The 26,868-nt window shown below is 43.0% G+C and overlaps 1 protein-coding gene across 1 annotated transcript in view; it reads left to right on the plus strand.

Annotated features, from left to right (window-relative positions):
• Nucleotides 1-26,868, plus strand: part of LOC115083415 — a 154,178-nt gene that overhangs the window by 74,076 nt on the left and 53,234 nt on the right. The window contains exon 7 of the mRNA XM_029587221.1: nt 15,022-15,109. Coding sequence (XP_029443081.1) covers nt 15,022-15,109 — 88 coding nt within the window. The remainder of the gene's footprint in view (nt 1-15,021; nt 15,110-26,868) is intronic.

Consider the following 26,868-nt stretch of genomic DNA (forward strand, 5'->3'; position numbering starts at 1 on the left):
AATAGGATAATGAAACTGAAACCTCACCTGAGCTAAAAAATTCTAACTTATCCCTATCAATTAAAAAGCAGAATGAAAATACAAACAAAAAACAAACTTTGAAATGTTTGTATGCTAATGCCAGAAGTCTAAGAAGTAAGATGGGAGAATTAGAATGTATAGCAGTGAATGATGACATAGACTTAATTGGCATCTCAGAGACATGGTGGAAAGAGGATAACCAATGGGACAGTGCTATACCGGGGTACAAATTATATCGCAATGACAGAGAGAAGCACCCGGGAGGAGGTTGGTGCTTTATGTCCGGGATGGCATAGAGTTCAACAGGATAAACATCCTGCATGAGACTATATACAAAATTGAATCTTTATGAGTAGAAATCCCTTGTGTGTTGGGGAAGACTATAGTGATAGGAGTATACTACTATCCACCTGGTCAAGATGGTGAGATGGACAGTGAAATGCTAAGAGAAATTAGGGAAGCTAACCAAATTGGTAGTGTGGTAATAATGGGAGACTTCAATTACCCCAATATAGACTGGGTAAATGTATCATCGGGACATGCTAGAGAGATAATGTTAATGGATGGAATAAATGATAGCTTTATGGAGCAATTGGTTCAGGATCTGAAGAGAGAGGGAGCAATTTTAGATCTAATTCTCAGTGGAGCACAGGATTTGGTGAGAGAGGTAACAGTGGTGGGGCCGCTTGGCAATAATGATCATAATCATTATTGCCAAAGGGGAGGTGAAAGAAGGGGAGGTGAAAGGGGAGGTGAAAGGGGAGGTGAAAGGGGAGGTGAAAGAAGCTATTTTAGCCAAAAGATCTTCATTCAAAATTTGGAAGAAAGATCCAACAGAAGATAATAGAATAAAGCATAAACGTTGGCAAGTTAAATGTAAGACATTGATAAGACAGGCTAAAAGAGAATTTGAAAAGAAGTTGGCCGTAGAGGCAAAAACTCACAGTAAAAACTTTAAAAAATATATCCGAAGCAGAAAGCCTGTGAGGGAGTCAGTTGGACCGTTAGATGATTGAGGAGTTAAAGGGGCACTTAGAGAAGATAAGGCCATCGCTGAAAGATTAAATGATTTCTTTGCTTCGGTGTTTACTGAAGAGGATGTTGGGGAGGTACCCGTAATGGAGAAGGTTTTCATGGGTAATGATTCAGATGGACTGAATCAAATCACGGTGAACCTAGAAGATGTGGTAGACCTGATTGACAAACTGAAGAGTAGTAAACCTGGACCAGATGGTATACACCCCAGAGTTCTGAAGGAACTAAAAAATGAAATTTCAGACCTATTAGTAAAAATTTGTAACCTATCATTAAAATCATCCATTGTACCTGAAGATTGGAGGATAGCAAATTAAACCCCAATATTTAAAAAGGGCTCCAGGGGCGATCTGGGAAACTACAGACCAGTTAGCCTGACTTCAGTGCCAGGAAAAATAGTGGAAAGTGTTCTAAACATCAAAATCACAGAACATATAGAAAGACATGGTTTAATGGAACAAAGTCAGCATGGCTTTACCCAAGACAAGTCTTGCCTCAGAAATCTGCTTCATTTTTTTGAAGGAGTTAATAAACATTTATTTATTTATTTAACAGTTTTATATACCGACCTTCATAGTAAATAACCATATCAGATCGGTTTACAATAAACAAGAAAATAACTGGGGTCGCAATTCAAGTGAACGAAAGGTAAACAATAGGTAGGAATGAGTCAAAGTTACAATCAACAGGGTAAGGGAACTTGGAAGCTTGCAGGAAGCTGGAAGGAAGACAAGGCAGGAAATAAATAAAAACAAAGTGATAACATAGTGCGTACGAGTTAAAGCTTAATGGTGCTTTAATCTGGAAGAGTCAGAGTCCGTTTGCGTGAGGACAACTAGTGCTTGTCTGGTGGGTCGGCGAAGGCTTGGTGAAAGAGCCAGGTTTTAAGTCGTTTTCTAAAAGTTAACAGGCAAGGCTCTACTCTGAGGCTTGATGGGATGCTATTCCAAATAGATGGGCCAGCTATTGAAAAAGCTCTGTCCTTTGTCATCGAGAGGCGTGAGGCTTTGGTAGGAGGGAATTTCAGGGTGCCTTTGAGAGTATCTCTGGTTGGTCTGTTAGAGGAGTAGAGTTTGAATGGGATTTCCAGGTCGAGTTGAAGATGATGATGGATAGCTTTATGAATTACTGTGATCGATTTGTATAAAATTCTGAAATTGACTGGTAACCAGTGTAGGTTCCTGAGGATGGGAGAGATGTGTTCGCTGCGTCTGCTACTGGTCAGCAATCTCGCAGCCGCGTTTTGTAACATCTGCAGTGGTTTGGTAGCGGATTTGGGGAGGCCTAGGAAAAGGGCACTGCAGTAGTCTATTTTGGCGAACAGTAGCGCTTGGAGGACTGTCCTGAAGTCGTGGAAGAATAAGAGTGTTTTGAGACGTTTCAGAATCTGTAATCTGAAGAAACAGTCTTTGGATGTAGAGTTGACCATTTTCTTAAGGTTTAGTCGATTGTCTAGTATTACCCCAAGGTCTCTAACCTGCTTGCAGGTAATATGAGGGCTGTGTGGTGATGGTGGGGAGATATTGATTTCGTTTGAGGAGATGTAGAGCAGCTCTGTCTTAGAGGCGTTGAGAACCAGGTTTAGGCTGTTAAGTAGGTTAGTGATGGATAGAAGGCAGTTGTTCCAATGGGTGAGCGCTTTTGAGATCGATTCTGTTATTGGGATTAGAATCTGTACGTCGTCTGCTTACAGATAATGAATTAGGTGGAGGTCTGTTAACAGTTGGCAGAGGGGGAGGAGGTAAATATTAAAGAGGGTAGGAGATAGGGAGGAACCCTGAGGTACGCCAAGAGTTGATTTAGTTATGGGTGACTCTTTATTGTTGATTTTGACTTTGAAAGTCCTGTTGCTGAGGAAGGACTTGAACCAGTTGTGGGCAGATCCGGAGATGCCGATGTCTGTTAGGCGATCCAGCAGGATGGTATGGCTGACGGTGTCAAAAGCCGCTGAGATGTCTAACAGGATTAACAGAAAGGAGTGTCCTTTGTCTAACCCCATGATAATATGGTCAGTGAGCGAGATGAGAAGGGTCTCCGTGTTGCGTGATTTACGAAAACCATATTGCGATGGGTATAGGATCTTGTGGTCTTCGAGATATTCAGAAAGTTGGGTGTTTACCAGTTTCTCTGTTAGTTTGGCCACGAATGGGAGGTTCGAGATGGGTCTGAAATTAGTTAAAACATTTGGATCTAAGTTGTGTTTCTTGAGGAGTGGCTTGAATGAGGCGGTTTTTAGACTGTCTGGGTAGCTTCCATGGGTTAGAAGACTGTTTATGATACTGGTCAGAGGTCCTGAGATCGCATTTGGGATGAGAAGCAGGAGTCTCGATGGGATATTATCGGCCGGATGGCTTGATGGTTTCTGCCTTTTTAAAAGGGATTCAATCTCTTTGGTGGAGATTGACTCGAAACTGTCGAAATTAGGTCTAGTGAGAGATTGGGGATTCTCATGTGACTTGAGAGGTGTAGTATTTGAAGGCAGGAGGGCGAGAGTATTTAAAATCTTCTGTTGAAAGAATGAAGCGAGTTCGTTAGCCTGGTACAGAGCATGTTCATCTGGAATAGGTGGGGGAGTAGATTTGGTGATTTGTGTCACGTAGGCGAATAGTGCCTGGGCATCATATTGGAAATGATGTATTTTGCTTGCGTAGTATTCCTTTTTTTTCTGTAGAATGGCGGTCCTGTAGTGATGTAAGAATCCCTTGTATGTAGAAAGTGTAGAGGTGTTGGGGGTTTTGCGCCATCTGTTTTCTTTATGGCGTAAGGTCTGTTTCATTTGTTTAAGTTCAGCGCTGAACCAGGGTTGATTTCCCTTTTTTTTTGGGTTGATTGTTTTGGAGACCATGGGGCACCATTTATTTGTGCCCCATGGTGGGGCACAAATAAATGGTGGTTATCCACAAATAAACAGGTGGATATCCACAAATAAACATGTGGATAAAGGTGAACCGGTAGATGTAGTATACTTGGATTTTCAGAATGCGTTTGACAAAGTTCCTCATGAGAGGCTTCTAGGAAAAGTAAAAAGTCATGGGATAGGTGGCGATGTCCTTTCGTGGATTGCAAACTGGCTAAAAGACAGGAAACAGAGAGTAGGATTAAATGGACAATTTTCTCAATGGAAGGGAGTGGTCAGTGGAGTGCCTCAGGGTTCTGTATTGGGACCCTTACTTTTTAATATATTTATAAATAATCTGGAAAGAAATACAATGAGTGAGATAATCAAATTTGCAGATGACACAAAATTGTTCAGAGTAGTTAAATCACAAGCAGATTGTGATAAATTGCAGGAAGACCTTGTGAGACTGGAAAATTGGGCATCCAAATGGCAGATGAAATTTAATGTGGATAAGTGCAAGGTGATGCATATAGGGAAAAATAACCCATGCTATAATTACACAATGTTGGGTTCCATATTAGGTGCTACAACCCAAGAAAGAGATCTAGGTGTCATAGTGGATAACACATTGAAATCGTCGGTGCAGTGTGCTGCGGCAGTCAAAAAAGCAAACAGAATGTTGGGAATTATTAGAAAAGGAATGGTGAATAAAACGGAAAATGTCATAATGCCTCTGTATCGCTCCATGGTGAGACCGCACCTTGAATACTGTGTACAATTCTGGTCGCCGCATCTCAAAAAAGATATAATTGTGATGGAGAAGGTACAGAGAAGGGCTACCAAAATGATAAGGGGAATGGAACAACTCCCCTATGAGGAAAGACTAAAGAGGTTAGGACTTTTCAGCTTGGAGAAGAGACGACTGAGGGGGAATATGATAGAGGTGTTTAAAATCATGAGAGGTCTAGAACGGGTATATGTGAATCGGTTATTTACTCTTTCGGATAGTAGAAAGACTAGGGGGCACTCCATGAAGTTAGCATGGGGCACATTTAAAACTAATCGGAGAAAGTTCTTTTTTACTTAACGCACAATTAGACTCTGGAATTTGTTGCCGGAGGATGTGGTTAGTGCAGTTAATATAGCTGTGTTTAAAAAAGGATTGGATATGTTCTTGGAGGAGAAGTCCATTACCTGCTATTAAGTTCACTTAGAGAATAGCCACTGCTATTAGCAATGGTTACATGGAATAGACTTAGTTTTTGGGTACTTGCCAGGTTCTTATGGCCTGGATTGGCCACTGTTGGAAACAGGATGCTGGGCTTGATGGACCCTTGGTCTGACCCAGTATGGCATTTTCTTATGTTCTTATAGTGGATAACATATTGAAATCGTCGGTTCAGTGTGCTGCGGCAGTCAAAAAAGCAAACATAATGTTGGAAATTATTAGAAAGGGAATGGTGAATAAAACGGAAAATGTCATAATGCCTCTGTATCGCTCCATGGTGAGACCGCACCTTGAGTACTGTGTACAATTCTGGTCACCGCATCTCAAAAAAGATATGGTTGTGATGGAGAAGGTACAGAGAAGGGCTACCAAAATGATAAGGGGAATGGAACAGTTCCCCTATGAGGAAAGACTAAAGAGGTTAGGACTTTTCAGCTTGGAGAAGAGACGGCTGAGGGGGGATATGATAGAGGTGTTTAAAATCATGAGAGTTCTAGAACGGGAGATGTGAATAGGTTATTTACTCTTTCGGATAATAGAAAGACTAGGGGGCACTCCATGAAGTTAGCATGGGGCACATTTAAAACTAATCAGAGAAAGTTCTTTTTCACTCAACGCACAATTAAACTCTGGAATTTGTTGCCAGAGGGTGTGGTTAGTGCAGTTAGTATAGTTCTGTTTAAAAAAGGATTGGATAAGTTCTTGGAGGAGAAGTCCATTACCTGCTATTAATTAAGTTGACTTAGAAAATAGCCACTGCTATTACTAGCAATGGTAACATGGAATAGACTTAATTTTTGGGTACTTGCCAGGTTCTTATAGCCTGGATTGGCCACTGTTGGAAACAGGATGCTGGGCTTGGTGGACCCTTGGCCTGACCCAATATGGCATGTTCTTATGTACCATATCCAGCCCTGTCCTGTCTCTCTCCGATTCTCTTCTTGTATTTCCTGCCCTTCCTCACACCACTAGCTCTGTCCTCTGTCACTGATTCCCATGATGCATTGCCTGCTGTACCTCACACCATCAGCCCTTTCTCCTCTCTCTCTCTGATTCCCATCATGCATTGCTTGCTGTACCTCACACCATCAGCCCTATCCCCTCTCTCTCTCCGATTCCCAACATGCATTGCCTGCTCTACCTCACACCACTAGCTCTGCCTCCTGTCTCATTTGTTTTTCAATTTATTAAGTGCCTATTTCTAAGGCATCTAAGTTTATAAAAAGTATAATACTCAGTAAAGGAGATTTCTAAAACAGCAACAAAAGATGTATGAATAACAACAGAATTGCTTGGGTAATTAAGGCAAACAGTCTGGTAAACTGTGCAAGGAATACAGCAGTAATAATTCAAAATCTCTGTCAACCTTTGCCCACAGATCACAAGCAAAATTTGGATCCTAACACAAAATTAGAAAAAAGCCAACCTGAAATAAAGAAATTTTCAACAGCCCTCTAGAGTTGAAATAATTCCCTTCCAATCTGTCCCTTGAGGACTGAGTTCCACAGGACAGGGCCGGCTGGAAGCTAACCAGTGCCCTATGTGAAAACTGAAATGAATGCACTGCTGCCCCCCTCCCGCAATCCATCACCAACAAAAACGCGAGTTCACACAGGTTCAGCTTTAGGGCAAACGATGACCTGGGTGAAAATCATCGACGTTGCCTCTCCCCCACAACTGATCCCTGCTCCTCCGGGTGGGGAAACTGGGAGAGGAAGGGAGACGGCGACGATCCCCTGCCCCTCAGACTGACGTGGATTAGCAGCAGTAGGCACACTTTCTCCCCCCAATCTCAGCACTCTCCCCATTCCCCCCCCCCCCACCACTCCAGTGTTTGCCTTAAAAATATAGAAATGCTGCATTTTTTTCATTTTGCATCAATCACGTATCCCTGGATCAGACATCCCCCAACACAAATTTCAAATTTTGACTACATACCCAGGGCAAAGCTTTCCGAACTTTTAGCCAGTGTGTAGGAGAAAGAATCACCCTCGGCACAACCTCCCAGTCTAGATGGCCAGCTGAAGAGGACTTCCCCCTTCCAGACTGCGATCAAGACCGATCTCCAAGACCCTAGCTAGTAGGATCTTGTAGTCAACCACTGTGAAAGGCGGCGCTGAGGTCCAGCAAGACCAAGAGATAATTTACCCTCATCTAGATTCAGCTTCAGGTCATCCACCAGGGTTAGCAGTGTGGTTTCCACGCTATAACCTTCATGGAGACAGGACTGGCCGGAATCAAGACCCGTTGTACTTGGACAGAAAGCCAAGAAGCTGAGCCAAGAGCGCCGCATCAATTTAAAGAGAAAAGAAAGATTTGAGCCGGACCTGTAATTATTCATTTCCACTTCAAGCTTACACACCGTCTTTCTCAGCATTTAAAGATGGCTTCTTTAGGAGGGTCTTAAGCAGAGGATGTTTAAGCGAATCTGGAACTGAAGCCTCGTCTAAGGGAATATTAATAATAGAACCCAACACATTCCCTGACGCTTTAGCCTGATGGGAGATGAATGAGCCCAAGGTGAAGCCAGGAAATATGTGCATCAAGAATAAGGAGGTAGGTGGGGGGAGAGCGAGAGAGAGAGTCCCTGTGTTAGAGATACACGGTGTCGGGGAAAATAGTGGAAACTATTCTCAAGATCAAAATCACAGAACATATAGAAAGACATGGTTTAATGGAACAAAGTCAGCATGGCTTTACCCAGGGCAAGCCTTGCCTCACAAATCTGCTTCACTTTTTTGAAGGAGTTAATAAACATGTGGATAAAGGTGAACTGGTAGATATAGTATACTTGGATTTTCAGAAGGCGTTTGACAAAGTTCCTCATGAGAGGCTTCTAGGAAAAGTAAAAAGTCATGGGATAGGTGGCGATGTCCTTTCGTGGATTGCAAACTGGCTAAAAGACAGGAAACAGAGAGTAGGATTGAATGGGCAATTTTCTCAGTGGAAGGGAGTGGACAGTGGAGTGCCTCAGGGATCTGTATTGGGACCCTTACTGTTCAATATATTTATAAATGATCTGGAAAGAAATACGACGAGTGAGATAATCAAATTTGCAGATGACACAAAATTGTTCAGAGTAGTTAAATCACAAGCAGATTGTGATACATTACAGGAGGACCTTGCAAGACTGGAAGATTGGGCATCCAAATGGCAGATGAAATTTAATGTGGACAAGTGCAAGGTGTTGCACATAGGGAAAAATAACCCTTGCTGTAGTTACACGATGTTAGGTTCCATATTAGGAGCTACCACCCAGGAAAAAGATCTAGGCATCATAGTGGATAATACTTTAAAATCGTCGGCTCAGTGTGCTGCAGCAGTCAAAAAAGCAAACAGAATGTGAGGAATTATTAGGAAGGGAATGGTTACTAAAACGGAAAATGTCAAATTGTCTCTGTATCGCTCCATGGTGAGATCGCACCTTGAATACTGTGTACAATTCTGGTCACCGCATCTTAAAAAAGATATAGTTGCGATGGAGAAGGTACAGAGAAGGGCAACCAAAATGATAAAGGGGATGGAACAACTCCCCTATGAGGAAAGGCTGAAGAGGTTAGGGCTGTTCAGCTTGGAGAAGAGACGGCCGAGGGGGGATATGATAGAGGTCTTTAAGATCATGAGAGGTCTTGAACGAATAGATGTGACTTGATTATTTACACTTTCGGATAATAGAAGGACTAGGGGCATTCCATGAAGTTAGCAAGTAGCACATTTAAGACTAATCAGAGAAAATTCTTTTTCACTCAACGCACAATTAAGCTCTGGAATTTGTTGCCAGAGGATGTGGTTAGTGCAGTTAGTGTAGCTCGGTTCAAAAAAGGTTTGGATAAGTTCTTGGAGGAGAAGTCCATTAACTGCTATTAATCAAGTTGAGTTATGGAATGGCCTCTGCTATTACTGGCATCAGTAGCATGGGACCTTCTTGGTGTTTGGGTAATTGCCAGGTTCTTATGGCCTGGATTGGCCTCTGTTGGAAACAGGATGCTGGGCTTGATGGACCCTTGGTCTGACCCAGCATGGCATTTTCTTATGTTCTTAATCTGACACTTTAATATATCCCACTGTAAGAAGGCACTTTCAACTCAGGGTGGGTTTTGGGGAGGGAGGCAGTGTTACATTGGTCTGCTTAGGGCAGAAGGGTCTGTAGACCCTTGTAACACAGGTCCCCCTCCCAACCCACCCTGAGTTGAAAGTGGGAGATATATAGAGTAACAGTTTCTCTCTCACATACGTGTGGTAGGGATATTTTAAATGATGTGCGTGCACTTGCAAGCACGATATAAAATTAAACTTATTTTTGTTCGCTTGTCCAATATGCCCGTTTATGGGTGCACGCATGCTCCTTTTAAAGTTTACCCTAGATGGAGGTTTATTCTTTTTTTTTTTTATTAAATGCTTATTACTGTGAGTAATTATACAACACATAATAAAAATAAAGCCTTCAATAATTGTACAATCATAGATATAAATCCAATGGCTAAAATTGCAATTTTTTAAATAATTGATATGAGGCTCACACTTTGTCTTATGAACCCCACAACCTTTCTCCCCCTCCATTCCATAAAAAATCGCGCCATTCTCACCAGCGTTCACATCCTACCCTGCCTGTATTAATTACCGAAATACAATTTCGATATGGCTCCAGTTACAACGCGGTTCCCCGACGTTTCCACAGCTTAAAATATTCTCTGTGTGACCTTAGAGACCTAAGACCTTGAAGGTCTTTCTGTCTTAAAGTTCACATCGCTACATAGGTCTGCATTTCGGCTTTCCATACTAAAAACTGGGGTAATTCATCGGTATTCCAGCATAACAAAATGACCTTCTCTGCTAGCGTAAGTGCAACCCTCATGAATTTCACTCCGCCTGCTGGGAGCCATAAATCTCCACTAAAATTATTCAAATATGTCATACTGCCAGTCCAATCAATCGCTTTATCTAATAGATAGTGTATTCGTTTCCATTAAGCTTGTAATTTATGACATTCAGTGAACATATGACACAAATTTCTTCTTTGTTTTCACATTTTAAACATAAATCGTTATCCCAGAGCTGCTTTGTACACCTCTTTTTTTCCTTGTTAAATAAACCCTGTGTGAAAACCTTAAAATACTTCTCTCTTACGTTTGCCAGCTGTAAATCTCTATGCATTGCCGTAAAAGGCTTTTTCCATTTGGCACATCAAGAACAAGGACCTGGATCCTTCCCCCGCACAGCACCGCTAGTTTACGTAACTGCTGACTCCCTTGATATTTCTCGTTATGGTTCATCCAAATGCGCATTTTGTTAAATTTTGGTCTCATTTCCGTAAACCTTTCATCATCCTCAGTAAGAGTAATGGCCGACAGATCCCCTTCTGCAAGAAAGGCAGTAATTATGAGCCTGTAAATATGTGAATAGGCTCTACCGAGGATATTCGAGTCTTCCTGCAACTGTCTGAGTGAACAAATTGCCCCAAACCATAAAGCCCCTCATCCTTCCAGACGTGAAAGATGTTATTAACCCTCCCCCCCCCCCCCCCCCAGAAATTCAAGATTACCCACCAGAAACAAGAAAGGAGAAACCCCCAGCCTATCATGCTGTACACGTCTCCACCATCCCCATACCTTCTTAAATGCTGGAAACAGAAAACCCCATGAATTATATTTATTCATTCATTCATTCATTCATTCATTTATTTATTTATTTATTTATTTAGATTTTTTTTATATACCGATATTCTTACATAAAATGTAAATCAAACCGGTTTACATAAAACTGTAGGAGCAGGAAATATACTTCCGTTGTCTGATACAATGAACATTTATAATTTAACTTATTAACGAGTCTAAAAAGGTAAAGAAATGCAAAAAGGGTTAGTTAAAAAAGAAAAGGAGAAAAAGCATAAGTTAAGTAAATATTAGATAAGGCACTAAGGATTGCACGAAGGGGTGCACAAAGGGGAGAACCCCTTTGTCGCACCCCCTTCGTCGCGCGGCGCCTGATGTTGATGCGCTTTTCAAGCGTCTCCGAAGCTCTCACTGACGTCGTTTGTAACTGATGTCTGGCAAAGTGTAACGAGTTTACTGGATTATAAGATTTAGCCATTTCCATTAATAACTTGTCTGAATCAAATTGCAACTGAAACGAAAACAACCTTGTGGCAACTTTATATGCTCCTATATCAGGAAGTGCTAATCCTCCCCTATTTCTCTCCCTAGTCAGCATATTAAATCGTATTTTGTCCCAAATAAACAATGTGATTAATGATCTAAATTTATGAATTTCTTTATTTCTTATCCACCTTGGTAGCATCTCTAAGTTATGTAGCAATTTTAGCATCGCCACCATTGTAATTACTGTGCCCCTACCCATCAGAATTAATGGACGATCCATTTATTTACTTACAATGCAGCCAGAATATTATGCTCTCTCTCAGAGGGGGGCCACTCTGATACCCAGATATTTCATTGCACCTGTATTCCATTTCAGTGTCAAAAAAAGAATCCCATTTCTCTTTTATGGATATGTCTATCGGAAAGGCTTCTGATTTACTATAATTTATTTTTAGACCCGAGGAAATGCAAAACTTTTCTGATGCTATTGTTATATGTCTTAGACTTTCGTTTGGATTTACAATAAATAGCAGCATATCCATTTGTGAACATGCTTAATTTGACACTCTTCTGCCAATATAAAGAAGACCCTGGAGAAGGACCATCTCTACACAACAAAAAACTGGTGGGAAGTGGAATAGATGAAAATCCTTTTACAGTAGAAAATGTGTGGGAAGAGCTAAAGAACCTGAAAGTGGACAAAGCCATGGGGCCTGATGGGATTCATCCAAGGATAGTGAGGGAGCTCAGAGATGTTCTGGCAGCTCCACTGTGTGACCTGTTCAATAGATCCCTAGAAACGGGAGTGGTGCCGAGTGATTGGAGAAGAGTGGTGGTGGTCCCGCTTCACAAGAGTGGGAACAGGGAGGAGGCTGGCAACTACAGCCTCACTTCGGTGGTGGGAAAAGTAATGGAGTCACTGCTGAAAGAGAGAATAGTGAACTATCTACAGTCCGGAGAATTGATGGACCAGAGGCAACATGGATTCACCAGGGGAAGATCCTGTCAGACAAATCTGATTGACTTTTTTGACTGGGTAACCAAGGAATTGGATCGAGGAAGAGCGCTCGATATCTTATACTTGGATTTCAGCAAAGCTTTTGACACGGTTCCGCACAGGAGACTGGTGAATAAAACGAGAAGCTTGGGAGTGAGTGCCGAGGTGGTGACCTGGATTGCAAATTGGTTGACGGACAGAAGACAATGTGTGATGGTAAATGGAACCTTCTCTGAAGAGAGAGCGGTTTTAAGTGGTGTACCGCAAGGATCGGTGTTGGGACCGGTCCTGTTCAATATCTTTGTGAGCGACATTGCGGACAGGATAGAAGGCAAGGTTTGTCTTTTCGCGGATGACACTAAGATCTGCAACAGAGTGGACACGCCGGAAGGAGTGGAGAGAATGAGACGGGATCTAAGGAAACTGGAAGAGTGGTCGAAGATATGGCAGCTGAGAGTCAATGCCAAGAAGTGCAAAGTCATGCATATGGGGAGTGGAAACCCGAATGAACTGTATTCGATGGGGGGGGGGGGGGGGGGAAAGGCTGATGTGCACGGAGCAGGAGAGGGACCTTGGAGTGATAGTGTCTAATGATATGAAGTCTGCGAAACAATGCGACAAGGCTATAGCAAAAGCCAGAAGAATGCTGGGCTGCATAGAGAGAGGAATATCGAGTAAGAAAAGGGAAGTGATTATTCCCTTGTACAGGTCCTTGGTGAGGCCTCACCTGGAGTACTGTGTTCAGTTCTGGAGACCGTATCTACAAAAAGACAAAGACAAGATGGAAGCGGTACAGAGAAGGGCGACCAGGAAGGTGGAGGATCTTCATCGGATGACGTACGAGGAGAGATTGAAGAATCTAAATATGTACACCCTGGAGGAAAGGAGGAGCAGAGGCGATATGATACAGACTTTCAGATACTTGAAAGGTTTTAATGATCCAAAGACAACGACAAACCTTTTCCGTAGGAAAAAAATCAGGAGAACCAGGAGTCACGATTTGAAGCTCCAGGGAGGAAGATTCAGAACCAATGTTAGGAAGTATTTCTTCACGGAGAGGGTGGTGGATGCTTGGAATGCCCTTCCGGAGGATGTGGTGAAGACCAGAACTGTGAAGGACTTCAAAGGGGCGTGGGATAAACACTGTGGATCCATAAAGTCAAGAGGCCGCCAATGAAGAATGTGTGACTCGCCAGAATGATGGCTACTGCCTGGAGACAATACCCTTATTCAATAAATGTACACATGCTTACTGTGACTCCAACATCGTTCTAGCTTCAACAGCAAGAGGAAATGTGGAATAAAGGATCTGTACTCACAAAGGGGGGAGTAGCTGGCTTGTTACAGCGGTTACTACCCCAAATCAAATAAGCCTGTTACTTCAATTTCTATGCATATACAGCATAGTTCTCTGCTTCAACGGCAGGGGAGAAGAAAAAACTGATACTACACACATCCAGCAGAGCTCTCTGCTTCAACGGCAGGGGAGAAGAAAAAAGGGTTCGCACTCACAAAGCGGGGAGTAGCTGGCTTGTTACGGCGGTTACTACCCCAAACCAAATGTGCCTGATACTTCACTTTCGATGCATATCCAGCATGGCTCTCTGCTTCAACAGCATGGGAGAAGAATAAACTGATACTTCAAGCATATCCAGCATAGCTCCCTGCTTCAACAGCAGGGGAGAAGAAAAACAACCAATAAGGGCTGTATAACATAGGCTGGGTAAAACAAATAAGCATGGGTGTAGCTTGCTTATTGCGGCGGTTACTACCCCTACTACCCCTAACTTATCAAGCTAGATATTTCACTTGGATGCAGCTCCATCACTGCTTTCTACATTAATGGTGGGGGTGGAAGGGAAATAGAACCAAGAGCTAAGAGAAACAGATAAGTATGAGAGAAAAAAGTGTGTGAAGCTTGCTGGGCAGACTGGATGGGCCGTTTGGTCTTCTTCTGCCATCATTTCTATGTTTCTATGTTTCTATATAAAGCCCCCTCAAAACTAGGCATATTCTTCAATTGAGTTGACGTATAGTAGTGGCGGTAAGAAGCAACCTGGTCTGGTGCCTCTAAACAATTGGAATCCAATAGACAATGCTCCATTGTCTCTAATCCATGCTAGAGGTGTTTCATACAATAGTTTAATCCAATTTAAAAATTTTTTTTTCCAAACTCACATTTTTCCAATACCCACCACAAATATTGTCACTTTACTCTATCAAACATCTTCTCAGAATCCAGGCTTACTAACATCCCTTTATTGTTAACTAAGTTTTTCCCCTGCACCGCTAATATGTCCTTCAAAATATTCGCCAAGGAATGACGCCTCTTGATAAATACAGATAAGATTATTGCTTGGATTACCTAATTTACTTTATTGGCTAGAACAGCGGCCAATATTTTAACAATTTGATTGAGTAACGATATCTGCCTATATGACTTTGGAAACACCAGATCTTTACAAGATTTAGGGATAAGAATTATGGATGTTAAACTATATCCCAACTCTAAGTGGCCCTTCTCTTGAGCTAATTGAAACATATTTTGTACAATTCTGGGCCAAAGCCATCCAATCCCGGTGATTTGCCAACTTTCAATTTCTTAGAGGAAGCTTTATTCTGATGTTGAATTTTAATTTCAACCAGATAAATCTTTTATATTTTGTCAATGAAAAATTTTGCATCTCAAAATGAAATAAGAGTTAGACTACAAATAGGTGGAAGAGGAAGCATCGATCTGGCGCATATTTCAGGTCACACATGTGAGCCTGTTTCAAGGTCTCTCTTTTGTTTCTTTCCTTAGGTGGATAGTGGAAGATGCCTATCCAGAAGTCAGTTACACAGTCTCTGAGAGCGACCAACAGCTGAATGTCACAACTAATCAAGAAAATGTAATCATTGCTTGTGGGCACCACACAATTCATGAACTTCTTAATCAAATTGATCCATGTTAAATCACAAAGTGTGACAAAATAAAAGCTTGAGGAATTACCATCTTGAATTCTCAGTTAACCAATGGCATGTATCAACTAGAGGATACGTGGGCAGCCTGGTGGCTTACCTGACATGTGCGGCACACTGCGAGGTGGAAATCACCTCACTTATGGTCATTGCCTAAGTATCCCAAAGCAAGAGTGTAGTGATGATAGAGGGGAGGGTCCCAAGGTACAAATTCAGGCAAAAATAATATTCAAACCAATTTTATTATAAAATTCCAATGCAGTTCAGAATCAAATAGTTTGCTGGTCCCTCGACATGGACCATGTTTCGCCAATCCGGCTGCGTCGGAAGGGACAGGTTCATAACAACACAAAATATATTGTAAGGGTAGATGCAATGCTGAAAAACACGGCATGCCTCAAGTAGTATAAACGATAGGATACAGGATTCAGAGGGATCACAAAAATAGAAACAGGGCCTCTGTACAATCTGTTTCTATTTTTGCACCGCAAGCCCTCTGAGTCCTGTATCCCATCGTTTATACTACTTGAGGCATGCCGTGTTTTTCAGCATTGCATCTACCTTTACAATACATTTTGGGGTAGATTTTAAAAGGAGCGCGTGCGCGCATGTTATAAAATCCTGGGTCGGCGCGCGCAAGGGGGTGTACAATTGTGCACCTTGCTTGCGCTGAGCTGCACTGCCTTCCCCCGTTCCCTCCCAGGCCGCTCTGAAATCGGAGCGGCCTGTGAGGGAACTTCCCTTCTACCTGCCCTGACCTTCCCACCCCTCCCCCTAACCTTTCCCTAGCCAAAAGATCTTCATTCAAAAACTGGAAGAAGGATCCAACAGAAGAAAATAGGATAATGCATAAACGTTGGCAAGTTAAATGTAAGACATTGATAAGACAGGCTAAGAGAGAATTTGAAAAGAAGTTGGCCGTAGAGGCAAAAACTCACAGTAAAAACTTTTTAAAATATATCCGAAGCAGAAAGCCTGTGAGGGAGTCAGTTGGACCATTAGATGATCGAGGAGTTAAAGGGGCACTTAGAGAAGATAAGGCCATCACGGAAAGATTAAATGATTTCTTTGCTTTGGTGTTTACTGAAGAGGATGTTGGGGAGGTACCTGTACTGGAGAAGGTTTTCATGGGTAGTGATTCAGATGGACTGAATCAAATCACGGTGAACCTAGAAGATGTGGTAGACCTGATTGACAAACTGAAGAGTAGTAAATCACCTGGACCGGATGGTATACACCCCAGAACATAAGAACATAAGAAATTGCCATGCTGGGACAGACCAAGGGTCCATCAAGCCCAGCATCCTGTTTCCAACAGAGGCCAAAAACCAGGCCACAAGAACCTGGCAATTACCCAAACACTAAGAAGAACCCATGCTACTGATGCAATTAATAGCAGTGGCTATTCCCTAAGTATAATTGATTAATAGCCATTAATGGACTTCTCCTCCAAGAACTTATCCAAACCTTTTTTGAACCCAGCTACACTAACTGCACTAACCACATCCTCTGGCAACAAATTCCAGAGCTTTATTGTGCGTTGAGTGAAAAAGAATTTTCTCCGATTAGTCTTAAATGTGTTACTTGCTAACTTCATGGAATGCCCCCTAGTCCTTCTATTATTTGAAAGTGTAAATAACCGAGTCACATCTACTCGTTCAAGACCTCTCATGATCTTAAAGACCTCTATCATATCCCCCCTCAGCCGTTCTGAAGGAACTAAAAAATGAAATTTCAGACCTATTCGTAAAAATGTGTAACCTATCATTAAAATCATCCATTGCACCTGAAGACTGGAGGATAGCAAATGTAACCCCAATATTTAAAAAGGGCTCCAGGGGTGATCCGGGAAACTACAGATCAGTTAGCCTGACTTCAGTGCCAGGAAAAATAGTGGAAAGTGTTGTAAACATCAAAATCACAGAACATATAGAAAGACATGGTTTAATGGAACAAAGTCAGCATGGCTTTACCCAGGGCAAGTCTTGCCTCACAAATCTGCTTCACTTTTTTGAAGGAGTTAATAACATGTGGATAAGGGTGAACCGGTAGATATATATATATATATATATATATATATATATATATATATATATATATATATATATATATATTGAATACTTCTAAAACCGAACTTCTCATAATTTCGCCTGAAAACAGTAACCTCGCCTCAAATCCACCAACCGGCTTTCAAACATCACAAGTCAGAGACTTAGGAGCCATCATTGATAATCGGCTAAATCTAAAATCTTTTGTTAATCAAACTACTAAAGACTGCTTTCATAAACTGCATGTCTTAAAAAGAATTAAACCACTTTTCCACTCCCACGACTACAGGACAGTCTTGCAATCAATAATCTTTTCTAAATTAGATTATTGCAATTCCATTCTTTGGGTCTACCAGCTTCTCACACTAAACCCCTTCAGATGGTTCAGAACACTGCGGCAAGAATATTGACAAACACAAGAAGAAGAGAACACATAACTCCGATTCTCAAAGACTTGCATTGGCTGCCAGTTCATTACAGAATCTTATATAAGTCTATTACCACCATTTACAAAGCTTTTCATCAACTCTCTCCGCTTAACCTCCAAATCCCATTTAAAAAACATACCTCCGCCAGACCAATCCGAGAGTCCTACAGAGATTCACTACAGGTTCCCCCTGCTAAAAGCTTTCACCACACGACTCTTAGAGACAGGGCATTCTATACAGCAGGACCTACATTGTGGAATTCCATCCCACCAGACCTGAGACAGGAACCCTGCCTTCCAACTTTTAGAAAAAGACTAAAGACCTGGTTATTTATGAAAGCCTTTCCAGACAACAATCAAACCCAAAATCAATATAATTAACTCAGAACACCCTTCAGGATAATCAACAGTTTTAACAATCCCATCAATTGTACAATCCCTCTTAAACTGGCAGGCTTTCCCAGTTATTCTTCACTGTTAAATTACTATCTCCTTTTCTTCTGTTCCAAGTTGTAATATGTCCCTGTTTTATTGTAACTGCAATTCTCCCTTCTTTTAGCACTTGTTAATGTTTTTTATCACTTTATTGTTGTTCATTCCTTGTTATATGTAAACCGGCATGATGCGATTCCCTTCGCGAATGCCGGTATAGAAAAAACTCAAATAAATAAATAAATAAATAGATAAATAAATAAATAGTGTACTTGGATTTTCAGAAGGCGTTTGACAAAGTTCCTCATGAGAGGCTTCTAGGAAAAGTAAAAAATCATGGGATAGGTGGCGATGTCCTTTCGTGGATTGCAAACTGGCTAAAAGACAGGAAACAGAGAGTAGGATTAAATGGGCAATTTTCTCAGTGGAAGGGAGTGGGCAGCAGAGTGTCTCAGGGATCTGATTTGGGACCCTTACGTTTCAATATATTTATAAATGATCTGGAATGAAATACGACGAGTGAGATAATCAAATTTGAAGATGATACAAGATTGTTCAGAGTAGTTAAATCACAAGCAGATTGTGATAAATTGCAGGAAGACCTTGTGAGACTGGAAAATTGGGCATCTAAATGGCAGATGAAATTTAATGTGGATAAGTGCAAGGTGATGTATATAGGGAAAAATAACCCATGCTATAATTACACAATGTTGGGTCCCATATTAGGTGCTACAACCCAAGAAAGAGATCTAGGCATCATAGTGGATAACACATTGAAATCGTCGGTTCAGTGTGCTGCAGCAGTCAAAAAAGCAAACAGAATGTAAGGAATTATTAGGAAGGGAATGGTGAATAAAACGGAAAATGTCATAATGCCTCTGTATCGCTCCATGGTGAGACCGCACCTTGAATACTGTGTACAATTCTGGTCGCCGCATCTCAAAAAAGATATAATTACGATGGAGAAGGTACAGAGAAGGGCTACCAAAATGATAAGGGGAATGGAACAGCTTCCCTATGAGGAAAGACTAAAGAGGTTAGGACTTTTCAGCTTGGAGAAGAGACGACTGAGGGGGGATATGATAGAGGTCTTTAAAATCATGAGGGGTCTAGCGTAAGTCCCGGGGCTTCGTAAAAGGGGCGGGAGGGGGCGTGCCCGGGGGGGGTCAGGGGCGGTCTGAGGCGGGTCCGGGGGCGTGGCAAGGCTTCGGGGGTGGGCCGGGAGGGCGGTCCCGAGTCCCCCGGCACTGCAGCCTGTGCCGGGGGCTGACGAGGCGGCGCGCACAAGTTACGCCTGCTTCAAGCAGGCGTAACTTGTACAACAAAGGTAGGGGGGGGGATTTAGGTAGGGCTGGGGGGTGGGTTAGGTAGGGGAAGGGAGGGGAAGGTGGGGAGATGCGGAAGGAAAGTTCCCTCCGAGGCCACTCCGATTTCAGAGCGGCCTCAGAGGGAACGGAGGCAGGCTGCGCGGCTCGGCGCCTGCAGGCTGCCGATTTTGCGCAGCCTTGCGCGCGCCGACCCCGGATTTTAAAAGATACGCGCGGCAACGCGCGTATCTTTTAAAATCTGGCTTACTTTTGTTCGCGCGCGCGTATTTTTTAAAGATCTACCCCTGTGTGCACTGTGATTTTTTGCACTGGGGGGGGGGTGATAGCTAATAGCCTCAGCTGCATGGAATTTACATGTGATGAGCGCTATTAGCCACATCTTTGCTTGGACGCACGTTTTGGACGCACGGATCCCCCCTTTCTTGCATCGGGGGTTAGTCTAGCACTTCCAAAACGTGTGTCCAACCACCCGTTAACCTGTGTGCTAGGCCGGGCGCATTTTATGGCACCGGCCCCTGAATTTTTAATCTCTTAGGCTGAAGGTTAAATCCATTGAAAGCACGGCCCCACTAAACAGAGCTACTGCGCCATCTAGTGACGCGTCTTTTATCTTTTGTATTCAAAGTTTCATTCGTGCGTAACTTTTTTTTTTTTTTTTTTTTAATGGTTGTATATTAATGAGCTGGCAGCGTGTAGGACAGTGATGGCCAACCTTTTGAGCTCAGTGTGTCAAAATTCATAAAAAAACCGAGCATAACTCGGGTGGTGTGTCACTTCTAGAAAAATCCATAATTGTGATATTTGTAGCTCTAATTAATAACAGTTATAATTTTAATATATGTACTGTATTTATTAATAAAGCAAAAACAAATAATTCTTTACCTTGCCTGCTTAGTGACTTTTTTGTTGCTGAATTTCGTCAGCTAAATCTTCAATTACAACACTCTCTCCCCCTCCACCCCCCCTCCCACACAAACTCTTACTCCCCTGGATTTTCTCATACACACTCATGCTCTCACACTCACTGGCTCCCTCACATACACACAAACACACACACCCAGGAAGGCTCCCATTCATTTTCACACCACTCCCACTCCATCCTCCAGGCAGGCACCAATTCATTGTCACACACACAGACCCCCAGGCAGCACCTATGCATTCACACACACACAGACCCCCAGGCAGGCACCTATGCATTCACACACACACAGACCCCCAGGCAGGCACCCATGCATTCACACACACACAGACCCCCAGGCAGGCACCCATGCATTCACACACATACACCCCCAGGCAGAGCCCCATTCATACACATGCACACACTAAAGGCAGACCCCCCTCTCTTTTGCCAGCAACCTCGGAGCCTCTCTCATTCCTCTGCTGCTACTGTCACTGCTGCCACATGACTATTGGGGATGTTACTATTCTTGCACATTCCCAAAGATTACATGTGCCAATCACTAAAAATATATATATATTTTTTAACCTTTGCTGTCTGATCTTAGTTTTCTAATTGATTGGTCACAGGCTTTTTTTTTTCCACCTTCCCTTTCTTATTTTTTCCACCTTCCCTTTCTTATTTTTTTTTGCCAATTCCTTTTATAGTCTTTTTTTCTGTTTCTTTTCTCTCCATCTTCTTCCCTCAAACACACAGTCAGGTTCTCATTCTCACATGCATTTCTCTCTCTCTCTCACACACACACACACACACACACACACACACACAGTCTCTCACTGGCACATGCTGTCTGACTCTCACACACACAGGCTCTCTCTCACTCCCATATGCTGTCTTGCTCAAGCACATGCTGTCTCTGCAAACATTCACTCTCAAACACAATCTCTCAACTCGTCTCATACACGCACACACACCCTCTACAGACCCTCAGCCTCTCTCTCACCTCTGGGCCTCCTCTTCGCGGGTCGCCACAGGATGGGCTCTGCAGCGGCCCTGATCTTCTCGGGCCGCGGCGGCCCTGCTACCGGGCTTCTTCCTCTTCTCAGGCCGCTGCGACTTGGGTGGGATTCGCGGCGGCGGCCCATAAGCACAAGTGCTGCTCCTCTTCTGCACGCGCTGATGCTTCTCTCCTTCCTGCCCACGCGGCTCCGGCAACGTTTACTTCTGGGCCGCACGGGCAGGAAGGAGGAGGGGCATCAGCGCGTTTAAATGCGATCCCTATCTGCCTGTCGTTGCGCCGCATGAGCCTCTCTGCACCCGGGGGCATGGGGGGGGGGATACCAAATTAATTTTAAAGGGTCGGCGCAGCCACTAAAAAAAAAAAAAAGGCTCGGCACAGCCAAAAAAAAAAAAATCCCGATAGTCCATGAAATGCTGCGCGTGTCAGCAAACACGTCTCGGCGTGTCACCTCTGACACGCGTGTCATAGGTTAGCCATCACTGGTGTAGGATCTTGGTGCAACGAACTTGGCAGAAAAAGTTTCTGTCGCCTCGCTTGCAATGCTTAAGACATTAATTGGGGACTGATTTTTATTGGGAAAATATTTTCCATGCAGTAAACAATTCATGGAAAATTCTTACATTGATACATTTTTCAACCAATGCAAATTACACTAACTTTTCACTGGCGTGAGAGTCACCTGCAGAGGAGTAGCCCAGTGGTTAGAGCAGCGGGGTACGACCCAGGAAATCCAGCGTTTAAATCCCGCTGTCATTCCTTGTGACCTTGGGCAAGTCTCTTTACCCTCCGTTCCCTCAGGTAAAACTTAGGTTTTAAGTCCTCTGGGGACAGGGAAACACCTATAGTACCTTAATGTAATCTGCTTTGCTGTAAGAACATAAAAACATAAGAAATTGCCATGCTGGGTCAGACCAAGGGTCCATCAAGCCCAGCATCCTGTTTCCAACAGAGGCCAATCCAGGCCACAAGAACCTGGCAAGTACTCAAAAACTAAGTAGATCCCAAGCTACTGATGCAATTAATAACAGTGGCTATTCCCTAAGTAAACTTGATTAGTAGCCGTTAATGGACTTCTCCTCCTGAAGTGCCAAAAAGTGGAATATACAAAAAATAATCTACAAAACGTTTTGGCACAGGACTATGCATTTGCTTTATCGTATCGCACTTCATAGGGAATCGATCTGAAACCAGGGAATATATTGGGTGAAAGTGAATAAAGCTTTTTCGGTAGTTCTTCCAATGTACAAATGTAGCAGCCATTTGGTAACACGTGCTGTTTTCACTTTTTCCTAGTTCCTTTCTTTTCAGAGCTTAACTATACCTTCAACAAAGGTCACTGGCATTTTTTTCCTAGTTCGAACCTTTTTAGTGCTTATTCAGATTGGCTGAGGATCAAATACATTCACCGTTTTTGTTCTAATCGGACCATTTTCTTCACTAGTTCTAACTTACTTGCCCCATCATTCATCAAAAAGTGTTAATAACACATTGATCATGCCTGCGATAAGGAAAAGGGGCGTGTTTATGGAAATTTTTTAGTTACCATGCCATGCGATAATCCTTATTTTTCACATCCTGTGCTGCTATGGGGGGGGGGGGGGGAGGCGAGAGAGAAAGACGATTTACAAGGGCCTCATAGTAGGGAAGTATTTATATCTCTATAGGAGGGCCTATAGAGATATGTTCTACTATGTTCTCTCACCCTAGCTTGATGGACTCTATAACAGAGTACCATCAAGATAGGGTGAGATAACATAGTACAAAATTTCATCTTTGTGAAACTTTCCTCACTCCAAATGATGCCAAATCTTCACCGAGGTGTACTGTGCTGTTCATACGACTCGCTCTACATGAGAAACTGGCCCCTAAACCACCACCAACACCTCACCTTGACTTATTAGGTGACCCTCCTATAGAGATTTAAATAGGTACACACAGTAAGGCCTTCCTAGAGGCTCTCTCTTCTCTACTCTACTCTAGTCCACTCCACTCCTCTCCTCTCTCCTCCCCAAGCCCAGAAATGGGCAAAATACAATTCCAAAAATTTATTGACTTGTGTTATGGCCATTTCAGGCATATCACACAGCTTAACACCAGGGAAAAAGGTGTAGTTATTTCTGGCATTAAAATATTGCCCCTAATTTAACTAATTCCTGCCCAAAACTCCTCCCTGATCCAACCCCCCCATAAATTTGCATTTGTGCCATGCGCTACGGTGTTTTTCTCATGCCATAACGCATTTTGATGAACGATGTGGTTGGTTTGCCAGTATTCTTTGACAATACATCCCTCCAAATCATGTGCTGATGAGCGACTGCCAGCTTTTCCCCATACACTTGTTTAAAAGCTGCTCTACTTCCTTTGTAAAAGATAGCGCCAACAACTTGGTTCCACTCTGGTGCTCAGCTTGCCTCTGGGGTCCTGTATGTGGAACGGGGGAGCATTTCTGAGAACGCAATGGGACTGGTTTCAGTCTCCTACCTAAGATCCTAAATTTAGCCTTCAGAACCTCTCTCCTGGTCCCCACATATACCACAAAAGCCAGCTCCTCTCCAGCACTGTCGAGGTCTTCCACCTTCTCCTCAGGCAGTGGAGCCTCACATCCACCAGCCACCCTGCTATCTACTTTCCTAATGACTGAATCACCCACTACAAGAGCTAGGGGTGTTCTGTAGGGATCGGTCCTTGGATTGGTTCTTTCCAACATTTTCATGAGTGACATTGTGGAAGGATTACTGGGAAAGGGAACCATTGGGATCAATCCCTTGCTCCCAGCAATTCGAGGGCCTTCGATTGGTGCAGAAGAACCCTAAGGGGAAATCCACTGATGCTCAGTACGTAAGTGCGTTGTCTGTCTGTCTGTTTGGACTAACTCCCTGGAGATTTGGCCCTGGAATGAACCTGATGGGAGCACTGCATGCTGAACTTGTATATAGCGACTCACAACTGAAAGTTGTTATGGAAATATAGGCACTACGTTTATGTTGAAATCTGCTATCTGTAAGCCAGGATATTATTATAACCGTGTGCTGCCATTCTGAATAAAGCCAAGTCTGAACCCTACAATTTTGTGGCTTGTGTTAGCAGGCGCTGAAAACCTGACCAACGCAGAATCTTTTAAAGCCGGCATGAGACAAAGCCACGTGACGCCTGTCTTGCGTGGTCTTTGGAGAACACCAGTTACAGGTAAGTAAGAGCTCTCTCTCTCTCTCTCTCTTGGCTCACAGCTAGGCCTGCATCCAGAGGTCTGCCCCGTTCCTGCCATCTCATTTCTGCAGGCTGATCTCCTTTGCTGGGGTGGGTGTGGGAGTAAGCACATCTGGTTAGGCTTGGTTTGCTGTTTGTTTTCCCATAGAAAGGAATGCAAGGGCTTATAATTAACTGGAAAGCTTGTACTTAGGAGATTTCTTGAATGTTTAATTTTCTGAGGCCTCTTAATACCCAGCTGCGTAATGATTGCCGTCAGAGGTGGAGTGCGTTTCATTTCATGAGCAGGGCCTGCAGTCCACAGTAAACATGGCTAAGCCCTGTGATTGGAAAGAAAAGTAACTCGAGTGGATATTTAGGACAGGAAGCCCACCTCACTAAGCATCTTAAGCTTAAATGGCCAGAATGTCTTTGCCCTCCTCTGGTTGCTCTGTTAAGTGTGGGAGGTGACGGGGGGCAGATAGAGGAGAGGGTGGGTGCTTGCCATCCTGTTTGGGCACAACGTGTCCATCTCTTGGTGGACCCTGCTCCACCAGTATCCCATTACCAGTTGGTGCACTCCAAAGCACTCTCTACTTGGTCCTCTCCTCTCTTTACACTCGTTCCCTCGGTGTCCTGATCTCCTCCCACAGCTTCCAGTACCGTCTTTATGCTGGTGACTCCCAGACCTGCAGTCTCAGACCTCAGCTTGCCTGGATGTCCCACCACCACCACCATAATGTTAACATGGCCACTTCCTACACACAGGACACACACCACACACAACAAATTTAAAGGAGAAATAGTCAGTTCTGCAGATGTAAAAAATGTGTACTGTTAGTAACACGCAGGTATTCCACATGTGCATGCTTGTGCGCGGGCCGTCCATTGCTCCTTCCATGTGACAGGGGCCGACCAATGGCACTGGTAGCATCTGTCACATGGTAAGGGCAAAGGGCCACCGGCGCCATTTTGATTCCTGGCAGGCCCGATGGCCCGAGAAGGAGACATCGCTTGCGGGACCCCGCTGGACCACCAGGGCTTTTAGTAAGTCTTGGGGAGGGATCGGGATGATGGGGGGGGGGGGGGGGGGTTGTAATAAAGTAAAATTGAAGGCTTGGGATGGTTTTGTTTTATTTTTCTAAATAAATGTGTCCCTCCCCCCCCACACTAACCCGAAAAACGAATTTTCCCCGAAGATCGGGGAAAATCCGTTTCGGGGTTCGGGTCCCCTGAACCAGGACGAATTAGGCAATTTCGTTGAAATTGCCTAATTTGTGATAAAAGAATGCACATCTCTAGTTAGCATACCCTTGCAAACAATCAAGAACTCTACTCAAAACCTCCCACCCAAAGAAACTACCAGACACCCAACAAACCTCTGAAACTCCCATCCTATACAATCAATTTACAAACACCCATAGATCCCGTATTCCCCCACCATTACACTTGAAGAAAATGAACTATATGCACCTAAATCCACTACCCACACACACACACACACACACACACACACACACCCACCCCTAAATCTACTGACAAAATTAATCTATTCGCACCTAAAACACAGACCAGAAAATATAAACATTGTAACATGCTACTGTTAGCAAAGTTAACCATTGAGCAGTGTTGAGTGTGACCGCTCTTGCGGCCATCTCGACTCCTATGCTATTTATGTTGTGTAGTGCTATAGAAATGTGTAGTAGTAGTAGTAATAGTAGTAGTAGTAGTAGTAGTAGTTGTAGTAGTAGACATGGTTCAATGGGGAAGAGTCAATATGGATTTAGCAAAGGGATGTCTTGCCTTACCGATTTTTTTGATGTTTTTGAAGGTGTTGTGCGTTAACCTAAATAAACACTTCATACTGGCAGCTTAAAAAAGATCTTTATTTTGATAGAGCATGGAATACTGGAATATTCCAGGAGAGGCATTCAGAAGCAATCTCAGAGAGCATTGTTTAAAATTATAATTTACATCCAATTTACAAGAGATGAAATCCAATTTACACATATCCACAATAGATTAAATCCAATTTAAAATTCAATGAGCTAGTTTGTTTTCATAACATTTTCTAATTAGATGACATTAACACATTAACACAACATCCTCTTAATAGGATGGTATTATAATTTTATCTCATAAAATGAAGACAGGATCCTTGTAAGTCATGTGATCTCTTGTAAATTGAGCCCAGAAGGCAGGAATGAAATTTAAAGCTTTAATTTCTGGCCTACATTCTAGCATTTCAGCATATTCTGTCATGTCAACAACCTTCAATAATTCTACAAGTCTAATCAGTTGCAGAAATAACAGCTTTCTAGGAGAAACCTTTTCAAAGCACCCTAACAA

The sequence above is a fragment of the Rhinatrema bivittatum genome, chromosome 2 (genome assembly GCF_901001135.1).
Source record: "Rhinatrema bivittatum chromosome 2, aRhiBiv1.1, whole genome shotgun sequence".
In the NCBI taxonomy this organism is placed as follows: Eukaryota; Metazoa; Chordata; class Amphibia; order Gymnophiona; family Rhinatrematidae; genus Rhinatrema; species Rhinatrema bivittatum.